The 11,433-nt window shown below is 43.5% G+C and overlaps 1 protein-coding gene across 1 annotated transcript; it reads left to right on the forward strand.

The window, feature by feature from the left end:
- Nucleotides 1-361: 361 nt before the first annotated feature.
- On the forward strand, nt 362-11,002 carry IWS1 (IWS1 homolog (S. cerevisiae)). Its single transcript, XM_010195127.1, has 13 exons — nt 362-1,046; nt 1,615-1,810; nt 2,052-2,109; nt 2,463-2,563; nt 3,279-3,429; nt 4,823-4,905; nt 5,188-5,317; nt 6,336-6,453; nt 7,614-7,725; nt 7,947-8,003; nt 8,220-8,331; nt 8,898-9,056; nt 10,722-11,002. Exons 1-12 carry the CDS (start codon nt 362-364, stop codon nt 9,024-9,026), a joined length of 1,932 nt encoding a protein of 643 aa, XP_010193429.1. The 3' UTR covers nt 9,027-9,056; nt 10,722-11,002.
- Nucleotides 11,003-11,433: the final 431 nt, after the last annotated feature.

The following is an 11,433-nucleotide window of genomic DNA, read 5'->3' on the forward strand; positions in this document are numbered from 1 at the left end:
AACGTGATGCCTGGTTTTTGGTAGGCTTTTGGTCTTGATGTGTTCTTAATGAAGTTTCTTTGGCAAAGCAGGAAAGGGCATAAGTTCTCCTGAGCTTCACTTGGGAAGTAATGCATGTGCAGTTTCAGCAAAATGTGTTTCGCACAAAAGGCATCTTGTTTGAGATCTTAACAAAAAGAAAATGACAGTGAAATGAAATGTTTCTTGCCTTATTACTGGAGATTTGGACTAAACCACTTTGAAAGCCTGGCTTTTAAAAATAAAAGTACTAAGCATTTACCTTGGAAGAACTTTTGCTTTTTTGCCTGAGATTATTTTTCTCTTTCAGAATGAGCACAGCGACGGAGAAGATGATGGGCAAATGGGAGGGCCTCACATGACGGACTCTGAAAATGAAGACAACCCAAGGCAAAAAGACAGTGACTCAGATAATGAGGAGCCTCCAAATCACAATGTCAGTGATTCAGACAATGAAGCAGCTCATGGAGGGAAGGACAGCGACTCTGATACTGAGGATCGTCCAAATCGGCATTTAAGTGACTCTGAAAATGAAGATGCCTTAAATCATCGAGCAAGTGACTCTGAAAATGGGGAACCTCACAGGGATCACAGTAGTGATTTTGAGAATGAGGAGTCACACAAGCAGCCAGCAAGCGACTCGGAGAGCGAGGAGCTCCACAAGCAGCCGGCCAGCGACTCAGAGAGCGAGGAGCTCCAGAAGCAGCCAGCCAGCGACTCGGAGAGCGAGGAGCTCCGCAAACAGCCAGCCAGCGACTCGGAGAGCGAGGATGTTTCCAGGCACAAACGAGAAATAGAGTCTGAGGAGGATAGTGATGGAGAGGACAGGAAGGAGGAGGTGCAGAATGATTCTCACCACTCAGACAATAAACGTGTAAGGGAAGGATTTCAGGGCTCTGACAGTGAAGAGGAAGCTCCTAAGAGACGGAAAATATCGGACAGTGATGAAGAGGAGAAAGAGGAGGAGAAGACTGTGAAGAGGAAAACAGCCATCCTTTCTGACAGTGAGGATGACAGTGAGAAAACACGTAAGGAACTACAGTGTGAAAATAAAAATGTGATGTGACAAGCAGTAGCGTCAGAGTTAAATAATTCTTTTTAGGTGAAGTAAGCACTGAAGATAAACATGAAACCATGAAGTGAATTTGGTTTTAGACCACAGCTGCATTTGTAGAGGCTGTTTTTCTAACTCTGTGTGCATGTACATCTAATACTTTTGAGTAGTAAGTAGGTCTAAGAGAAGTAAAAGAGAAACTGCAGTGATCTTGCTTTATACTGGCATCTGTTGTCATGTTGATTATTCCTGTTAGTAATTTCTCCACTTTGTTGTTAATTCTCTAGTCATTTTTTCCTTTTCATATATACTGAAGGTGAGAGTCAATTTTGAAATCACAAGTTTTTGAGTAGATGTTCAGTTCTGATTGAATAAAACAGATTTTAGAATGGGTATGTTTTTAAGAAATGGCAGGGATTTTGTGTGGGAAGGCTCGGGAGCTTTCCTCTCGTCCAAATCAAATTTGAAAGAGTAGTTTTTTGAGAGTACCTGTTGTCACCTCTGTTACGAGGACACGTAGTAATGCTCCTTTCTGTTGGCAGCTGCAAAAAAAGTACGAATCCTTTCCGATGTTGAAGAATCAGATAGCGATGCTGCTTCAGAGAAATCTGACAAAAGGAAGAAAAACATTGTATCAGATAGCGAGGAAGAAGAAGAAGAAAGAAAAGAGAATGCTGGGAAGAAAAAGGAGGAAAAAGATCTGTTTGGAAGTGACAGTGAATCTGGAAATGAACAAGAGTAAGTGCTTCTGGGAATATGAATTCCTTCAGAGTTGCAGAAAGTGAGACTGACTGAATGGAGAGTGCACGAATCCCAGTTGGAAAATGCTTGTCCACCTTCGTTGGTGGTGTGAAGAGGGAGGTCAGTAGTAGGTGGCAGAATGAAAGGTGGATCTCCACACAGTCACTAGATATTTTGCAGAAAATGCACTTCTCACTGGTGCAGTCTAAATAGATAAATGCTGCTGTTACCTTTACAGGAACCTGATTGCAGATATCTTTGGAGAGTCTGGTGATGAGGAAGAAGAGGAATTTACAGTAAGTGTTACTGTGGATGTCTCTTGTTCGCTTGCTAGATCTAACCTGCATGGGAAAGTACTCTAGAATGACTGGTCAGGCTTGAATTTGTGTTCAAGGATGTGCTGTATCGGGAGGAAAGCTTTATATCTGCTGGACTCACTGAGGTAGTCATGGGGTTAAATAACATGTACAGCTCTTTTGCTGGGAGAATTATTGGTGTGAAAGTCACAGGTAGATTAGGAAGCCTTTGTTCTTCTTTCTTCTAGATCCTCTCCAGACTGATCTGAAGCTTTTCAAGTGCCAGTGTCAGATGCCTGAGTAGATGCTAAGTCGTAGTTGGTACACTAACTTGCGCTGTCTTTACCCATCAGGGTTTTAACCAGGAAGATTTGGAGGAAGAGAAGGGTGATGCAGACATGAAGGAGACAGCAGATGAATCGGACTCTGATGATAACATCAAAAGAGGGAAGCAGTAAGTCAACGTGTTACATACTCCTTTGTTAACAGCAAGTGCAAAGTTGTAGTGAAAGTGCTCCTCCAAAGGCTGAATAGACTTCTTGGTTTAGAGAGGCAAGACGCTGTGTTTCTACAGAAACAGTTCTCATGAACTGCAACAGAAGGACCTCTCTCAGCTTGTACAGTTCAGTCACTTGGCAGTCCATAGCAGGTAGGCTGTGCTGCTTCAAAGAATAGCATTTCATGATTGGCATCAAAACCTGAGTGGAAGTAATACCGAACCAACCAAACATCTAACTCTTTTTTAGCAGTTCAGCGTTGGAGTCACAGATATATTTCTCAGCTGGTGTAAGAGATAATGTACAGCAAGACTTGTCATCAGCATGTCTCCTGTTTCTTATCTGTCTGCTCCAGTAGCATCAGAGCAGTGGATTGCAGGACAGCTAAGTCCTTGCCGGCTTCAGTGACAGCTTTAGCACGTTTTGAACCCTGGATATTACAGCTACTTCAGCAAAGTCTTATAGACTTCTGAGGGCATCTGAGCCATTGAAGCCCTTTGCTGGCTTCCTAGGTTGGATACCATCTGTTTTAGGAACATTGAGACATAATGCTTGTAGATTTATTGGAGATTTTTGGAAAGGTTACGCTACAGAAACGCAAAACTATTTCCTACAAAGACGGTAAGGTCAACCCTCTTCCGACTCTCAGCAACCTCTCTTCTTGCATTTCAGTATGGACTTCATGTCAGATTTTGACATGATGCTGCAACGGAAGAAGAGTATGAGTGGCAAGCGTAGACGAAACCGCGATGGTGGAACTTTCATTAGTGATGCAGATGATGTGGTCAGTGCTATGATTGTGAAGATGAATGAAGCTGCTGAGGTGAGTTTTCTAGACTGCATGATAAGATTTTGAGAAAGTATTTATTGTTTTTAAGTATTAAAATTAGTTGACTTGGTAAACTTTGCTCAGCTGAGATCAGCTGTTCTATAAAAAAGGATTAATAGTGTTATATAAAAAAATATGAATAAGAATATCAAACACTGAGAAAGGGAGTATGTTTTAATTTCATCATTCAGTTACTCTAACATATGCAGTACTTCAGTATTTGCTCCTGAGAGGAAGCCTTTTCTGAGCTGTTTGAATGCTAGTGCAGCGGTAGATGATGGCAGTGCAGCAGAATTATGGGAAGTTGTGCCTTGGCAAACTGCCTTTTGCAGGGAGTCGTGTTTAATGTATTACTGTGCAGGGTTTCTTGGGGTCTTGTCTTTTGTTAGGTACCTTCTGTTGTGGTTGTAGTTTTGTCACAGGAGTAATCAAATTAATGAACAGCACTGCAAAACACATGAAAACCGGTTGGGAACTTTAGAAAGAGGAATCTTACAAATAACAACAGCAAATAAAGAATATTCCTCAGAACAAGACAAGAACATGTTTGGGGAGGAAGGGGAGAGTGAGATGGTGATGTGGGAGACAGCTGAGACTTCTCTGGGCTTTGAAGTGATTGCCAAATGTTTCAAATGAAGCCATGAAGTTTGAAATACTGAAGAGAAGGAAGAGCTGAGCTCCAGTGCTGTAGTGTCTTTAGTTCTCTGGCATGTGCCTGTCAAACCATCCTGGAGCATGGAGAGGGGCAGAAGAGCATCAGAAGAATCTTTTCCCTTACAGTAAAACACCACATTGTGCAGAAAGAGCCTTCAGTGGATTAAGATGAGTGGAAAGGATTTACAACAGCAGGACATGAATTTGTTGATTGTAATGGGTATTTTTGACAGGGAAGCCCAAATACTGAACAGGTCGTGACACCGTGCTTCTTCCTAAAGCTCTGGGTTATCCAGTTATGTTCTTGGATGAAGTGAATAGACATGTTGTCACTTCTCGGTGTTCTGGTTTGCTGTTTTTCTGTTGTTCAGCTAAGATTTTACAAAGTTTCTAGGTCAGCTATGCATAGCTGGCATGGAAGACTGCAGAACTCCAGTTTATTGCAGTAGACCTTAATCATGACATAGAAAACCATGTAATTTTAGGAGGAATCTTCTGATGTGATGCTTTAAAGGAAAATGTTGGCTAAGGTGGGGACCCTGTTTTAAGAGGAGTCATCATATACTGAGTTTTGGGGCTGTAAGATGATGGAGCGGGGTACAGAGTTAGTGTAATGCTACCACAGGTGCTTTTTTTGTCTAATAGTCTAAACTTTTTCCTTTAAGTGTTTTTTAGGGATGAGAATTGCTGATTTCTTCTTCTGATTAACTTTTATTTCTTCAACTCCCAACAGGAGGATCGACAGCTCAATACACAAAAGAAACCAGCACTAAAGAAACTGACTTTGCTACCAACCGTAGTTATGCATCTTAAAAAGTGAGTTCTCATTCTCCCAGTTAATTATTGTGTTGGGGATTATTGGGAATTTGGCAGATTTCATGGAGTGACATTGCAGTTGTACTGCGTATGCAGCGAAACACTTTTCTTTCTTCCAAGTAAATTCTGGAGCTAGGTGCCCTCAAAAACTTCAAATTCTACCTGATTTTCCTTGTTAATTTACATGAAACAAAGTCACATGCACTATTGTGCTGAAGGAACTTCACAACTTAATATTTTGATGTATTATATGACTTTGTGGCTTCTCTTTAAACTTTCTAGGCAGGACCTCAAAGAAACTTTCATCGATAGTGGTGTTATGTCTGCCATCAAAGAGTGGCTTTCTCCTCTCCCAGACCGAAGTCTGCCAGCACTAAAGATACGAGAGGAGCTTCTGAAGATCCTGCAAGAGGTATGAAACTGACTTTTGTATGTATCTGATTTGTGGCTTCTCCATGGTGTCGCAGTCGCATGCTGTGGGGAAATGTTTGGTGGTAAGTGTACTGTAGCTGCTACCAATAGACTGGGTAGGGAAATACAGAAGGAAGCAAACTGCAAAACAGATGGGTTTGTTTAAAGTTGCACAGTTGTAATGAGACATTTCTGAGAGCCTCAGGTGAGCTTCACACATGAGGTTCTCTATCTTCTCTCAAGCAGTTGTGTGCTATGGCATTTCTACATTCTTGAGGTCTATGAACTGCTTAGTCACTGATCATCCCTTGTTCTCAGGGGCTCATACATGGATTGGTCACTTTGATTTGGCTCTGCTGCGTTCATAAAGTTGCGTGATGTAGTCTTGATAGTGAGGTAGAAGTGAAACTTTTCTTGCAGCACCACTGGCTGGCTTTATTGATTGAAGTTCTAGAGATATTCCTCCTTGCTAAGAATTTGCAGGTGTTCTGCCTGAATTGAGATGATTTGGCTCTGCCTGTTTCAAGTTCATGAGCAAAGTGTGTAGCCGTCCGTGTTGGACGCGCTGTTGGTTTGCAGTTTGGTGCAGTTCAGATCCATTTGCTGTGTGTCCCTCAGTTTGCTCTGGTGGTCTCTTCTCTGTTCTGGGCTGGTAAACTGCGGGGCCCTAGGAAGCCCATGGTGCTCAGTGTAGACTTGCAGCATTTGTAGCTTAGCCAGTTACTGGAATGATTTTGCCATGTACGTTTTTGTCTTTATAAAAGAGATGCTTTGAAGGCAGTAACTCCATTCTTGGAGCAAAAGAGTGCTTGGAACGAATAATTCTGGAAACTTAGTTAATTTTGTGTATAAAACCCAGGAACCTTGAAGTAAATGACTAGGTTTTGGAGTTTGATGCTTTTAACCAATTCGTAGTGGGACAATGAAAAATTATTTTTTCAAGCTTATTGTGAAGGTGGGTTTTGGTGTTTTTGCCCCATGATTTCTTGGTGTATTCTGACTTTTCCTTTACCTTGCAGTTGCCCAGCGTGAGCCAAGAGACACTGAAGCACAGTGGCATTGGACGAGCCGTGATGTACCTTTACAAACACCCCAAAGAGTCGAGGCCCAACAAGGATATGGCAGGGAAGCTGATCAGTATGTAAACCTCCCCTGCCTTGCGTCTGCGAGGTTAAAGTCCTGCTTCGGTCTTTCTGTTGCATGTTTTTTGCTTTCATCTGTAGTAGAATTAATTCTGCAAAACAGGAATCTCACTAACCTGTTTCAGCACTTTGTTCATAGAGCTCTTAACAAATGCTGTTACATTGATTTCCGTGTGCACCTTTTTCTGTTCTTTCGTTCTTGTTTTGAACCAGAGGGTGGTGTTTATTTTGCCCCTATTCTCTTGGCTAGTTGTCCAGCCCTCCTATACATGCTGCAAAGGCAGAGAGGTGCTGCCAGAAGACATGCCATGGACTTCAGAGAGATCTTAGATGGTGTCTGACAGTTGACTTCTTCAACAGCTGTACCCGTGGGTTTTGCCATCCTGAATGGCTGCAAAGTGATGATAAACCTGTTTTGTTCTGTGGGAACTAGAGAATGGTTTGGGTTGGAAGGGACCTTAGAGACCATCTGGTTCCAACCCCCCTGCCAGCACCTCCATGTGTAGCACCTCCCACCTGGTGTTGGTCTGTTAGAGCTGACATCATCCTTGGGTAGAACTGGACAAGGTGCTTAGAGACATCTGGTTCCAACCCCCCTGCCAACACCTCCACGTGGTGTAGCACCTCCCACCTGGTGTTGGTCTGTTAGAGCTGACATCATCCTTGGGTAGAACTGGACAAGGTGGATTGAGTCATCTGGAGATCCTGTCAGGCACGGAGCTGTATTCAGTGGTGTAATTCAGAGAGACCTTCGCCACCCCTCGTGCTCACTGCACACACGGCTCAGTGACACAGTGCCGTTACTGTGCAGTTACAGAGTCAGTCTGTTCTCATATTTCTAAAATAACATCCACCTTGGCATGCAGCAGTTCCTAACACTAAATAGTCAAAGACCTGAGAGAGACTCTGAAAGAGCAGGCACCACCGAGACACTTCATGGAGGAAAGCTCGCTCTTAACTCTCCATGGGAGGCTGGATATCCTGGAACATTAAGAGCTCAAAAATCATTTGCTTCTTGAAATGAAGTGGAAATACTTGGCATAAACTTAGAAAGCTGTGTTTGGTCACCAGCGTGGTTTGGAGGTCAACTTCAGAAGCCCTAATTAATAGGTTAATTAACCTATTAACCAATGCTTTTTAATTATTTCTTTATAGATGAATGGTCTCGACCTATCTTTGGCCTTACCTCAAACTACAAAGGCATGACAAGAGAAGAGAGGGAACAGAGAGATTTGGAACAGATGCCTCAGCGGAGGAGATTGAGCAGGTAGGAGCAGCAGGCAGAAACGTGAAGCGTTTCTTTCTAAGACTTTATCAAGAACAGCAAAGTGGTGTGTTAATGTTGAGGGAAATAGAAGGATAATGAATTATGACCTCTTTTTTTGTTTTTTTGTTTTGTTTTTTTTTTTAAAACCACACTTGACGTTGTTTAAAAGTTAGGATCTTTGTCTGTGTATAGATGCATGTAACATTTTATTTTTCTTTCAGCTCTGGTGGTCAGACTCCCCGCAGGGACCTGGAGAAAGTGTTAACTGGAGAGGAAAAGTAGGTTGGGTTTTGTTTGTTTGCTTGCTTGTGGGGTTTTGTTTGTTTGCTTGTTTTCTGAGAGAGAAAGTATTCCAGTGATGTTAACAATATGCAATTTGTCTTGAGCTTTTAGAGGCAATGGTTATGCAGCGTGTTTGAGGTACACGTGCTATATTGCTTGTACTTCTCTCTCCATAAGAGTCGTCTCTAGCAGTCACATCTCTTTTCCCACAGGGCTCTTAGACCTGGAGACCCTGGGTTCTGCGCTCGCGCGAGGGTGCCGATGCCCTCCAACAAGGACTATGTGGTCAGGCCAAAGTGGAACGTGGAGATGGAGTCCTCCAGGGTAAGCACTGCTGGGTGGGGGTAAGCTCTGCCTCTCCTGCTGACCATGCTCAGGCTGTGTTGGTTAAGCCTGGGAATGTCTCACCTTATTGCTGCTGTCCCTGTGCAGTGTGGCAGTTTTTAAGTGCCTCCTCTAATTTGAGTAGACAGCAAGCTCTGCTCTCGAGTGGGCTGTTTTAAGCTCATCAAATACTTTCACTTGGGCATCGTTGCTTTTCTTACCAAAAAAAGATGTTCATCTTAACTGTTATAGACAGGCCTCTTATTGTAGAGCATTTTGAACCAAAGCTGCAATTCAATAAGTGTGTCACTGATATTTCTATACCTCTCTCAATTTTTCTATCGTGTTTTTCTGATAATATTCCAGTTTGGGAAAAGGTATCTTGGTAAATATTGACAGCTTCAGTAGAGGCCTTTGCCTTGCTTTATTTGGTTCATCCATCTACCTTGTACGGTTTAATTTAAAAGTGGAGTACATGGTAGAACGTGGGAATGGAAGAAGTAATAACTGCTGTGCTTTCTGCTGTTGTGTCTCCTTCTGTGCATTAATTGAGATATTGTTTCTAGCCCGGGACTATTAAGAGAGGTATTAGTCGCTTGGAAAAACACAAGAGACGGTTTGCTGAACAGAAACGACTCAGCAAAGTGCATCGGGCCATCAAGTTCAGCATTGAAGGCAACAGGATGCCCCTGTAGCCATGACACTGCCTTCCCCAAGTTTGAGAGGTATCCCTCAAGGGAGGTGTGAACAGTGCATGTGCTTCAGCTGTTGGCAGTTTGCACATACAGGAAAGGAGTGTGAACACCCTCACTTAAACTTGGAAAACTTTGTGTTCTCTGATGTCTGTACTGTGACCTACAAGGTAACTTGTACAGGAAATACAGGTTGTAGCACAGAACGCCTGCTGTGATACCTGCCTCCACAGCTTCAGGGTACCCAAATGGCCGGTGTTAAATGGGAATGCCTGTACCCAAACGTGGCTCTGCACCACCTGTGGTGTTGGGTGCTGTTCTGACATAATTGGGATCTCTGGGTTTACCTGAACTGGAATTCTTAGCGCTTGGGTGTAGGACCTGATGTCACTGCACACCAACAGCCATGGCCGATGTTGTACTGGTCCAAAGTGCGGTGTTTTTCATGCTACTCTTTGAAGAGGTTGAGTCTTCAGGGGTGGTTGCCAGGGGGCAGAGAACGAGACTTCTGCAGAGCAGGGGGAGAGGAATCCCCTGGTGTGACCTGGGCTGGAGGACGGTCAGTCAGTGGCTCAGCAGCGTGGGGAATGTTGTGACAAGTGGCAGGGCTGCCACGGGAACAGGCTAGCACAAGGGTAGATAACTGCCGAGTTGAAGCTTCGTATTTATTTCTTTAAAAAAGAATTATTTTTTTAAATCGCTGTGAAACTGTAGATATAATTTCAATGAACAGTGGATAGTTTTATGAATAAAGTTTATTTAAAGTCAGTGTGGCAGGAGCGCCTTCCTCAGTGATGGAAACGAGGTTGTTTCCAGTATTTTTTTGGTCAGCTATGAAGTAGTGTGTTCTGGATTTCTCTGTTTCTCCAGGATGTCAAAGGTGTGAAGCTTCTATCATTTGTTGTTTCTGTTGTCTAGTTAAGGGCAATTGCTCTCTAGGCAGTAAAGGCTATGGTTTGGAAGGGCCTTGTTTGATGTTTCTTTACAGAATCACCATATTTAATCTGTGAAAAATAACTGCTGTGCCAGCTCAGTTTTCCGCTTACAGTTAAAATACAGAGTTCAGACGCAATAACTTTTCTAATAACTTGTACGGTCAGCTTGGGCATTTCTTTTGCTTCCCCCTCCACCTCTTTTCCCCCAGTAATCTCTTGCTGTATAAATACTGATCAGTGACCTCTAAGATAAATTGCAGTCTGGAACTGATGTGGTAACTCAATCCACCTCATGCTGTGTGTTGGTACCTAAAGGTCCCCCCCCAGGCAGACCTGTGCAGTGTGTGACACGGGTGCAGTGTGTGACACGGGTACACAGTATGTTGTGTGCGTGACACGGTGTGAGCGCTGCGTGTTGCTGGCACTAAACTGCAGGCAATGCAGATGCAGAACTGGTCCAAACTCTGTGTTTGGCCGGTTTGTCCACAACTGACGTGGTTATTAATCCCTGTCATGTGGAAGTTTGATGGTGTGCTGTCTGGGGGACCACTTTACCCACTTTGCAGGGAGAGGGTGCATGAAAACACACACACACCCCCCCAGGCCCTGCACAGCCCCCTGCACCCCCCAGTACCCCCATCCAGCTGGAACCAGTGGCTCCACCAGTTCCCTCTTGCAGGTTGAACCTTGCATGCATGGCTTTTCTTGAACCTCTGGGATGTCTGCTTTTTTTCAGTGGTAATTATTAGTTTTATGTTTTAAGTTCCAGGGGACCTCTAAGAAAGGGGTGAGTCGACTGGACAAACAGATGCGGAAATTCACAGATATCAGGAAAAAAAGCAGATCAGCCCATGCGGTGAAAATCAGCATTGAGGGCAATAAGATGCCATTGTGACCCTTCACAGAATACCCCATGATCTCTGCTGTAAGACAATGCACCCATAGACTCTTTGGAGACCTTTACAGTTTTTAACAACTCATTTGGGTTTTATTTTTTAGTGAATCTTCCAACTGTTGGTTCAGGTTCTGGCATAAGATGTTGTCTGAGGACTGTGAATATGGGGACTTCTTTCTCCTGATTGTATTTAAACTTCTCTCCTGTGTCCTTTGTACAGATCACGTATTTGTTGTATTGCAACACCTTAGACAATAAAACATCTGTTTTTTTTCTGGGGCTGTCTGTTGATTGCTGAAGAGGAGGGAGGATCCTTGTGGAGCTGCTGCTCAGGTCGCTGTCTCGGTGCTCTGGGCATATTTAGCCTCCAGGCTCAGAAATTATTTCTCTTTGCTCAGGTTTTGGATGCCCAGGCTTCCTTATTTCCTTGTTAGCAGAGGGGCTATTCATTAACTTTCACATGCAATGCAGATTCAGAATTAAAGTTACAGCTACAACTCCCCCACTTCTGAGGCCTGTGAGATGTTTAGGTCTCAGTGAGCCTCAAACCATACCCTTCATACTCCCTTGGCACACAGAG

The sequence above is a fragment of the Mesitornis unicolor genome, unplaced genomic scaffold (assembly GCF_000695765.1).
Source record: "Mesitornis unicolor isolate BGI_N332 unplaced genomic scaffold, ASM69576v1 scaffold442, whole genome shotgun sequence".
Lineage (NCBI taxonomy): Eukaryota > Metazoa > Chordata > Aves > Mesitornithiformes > Mesitornithidae > Mesitornis > Mesitornis unicolor.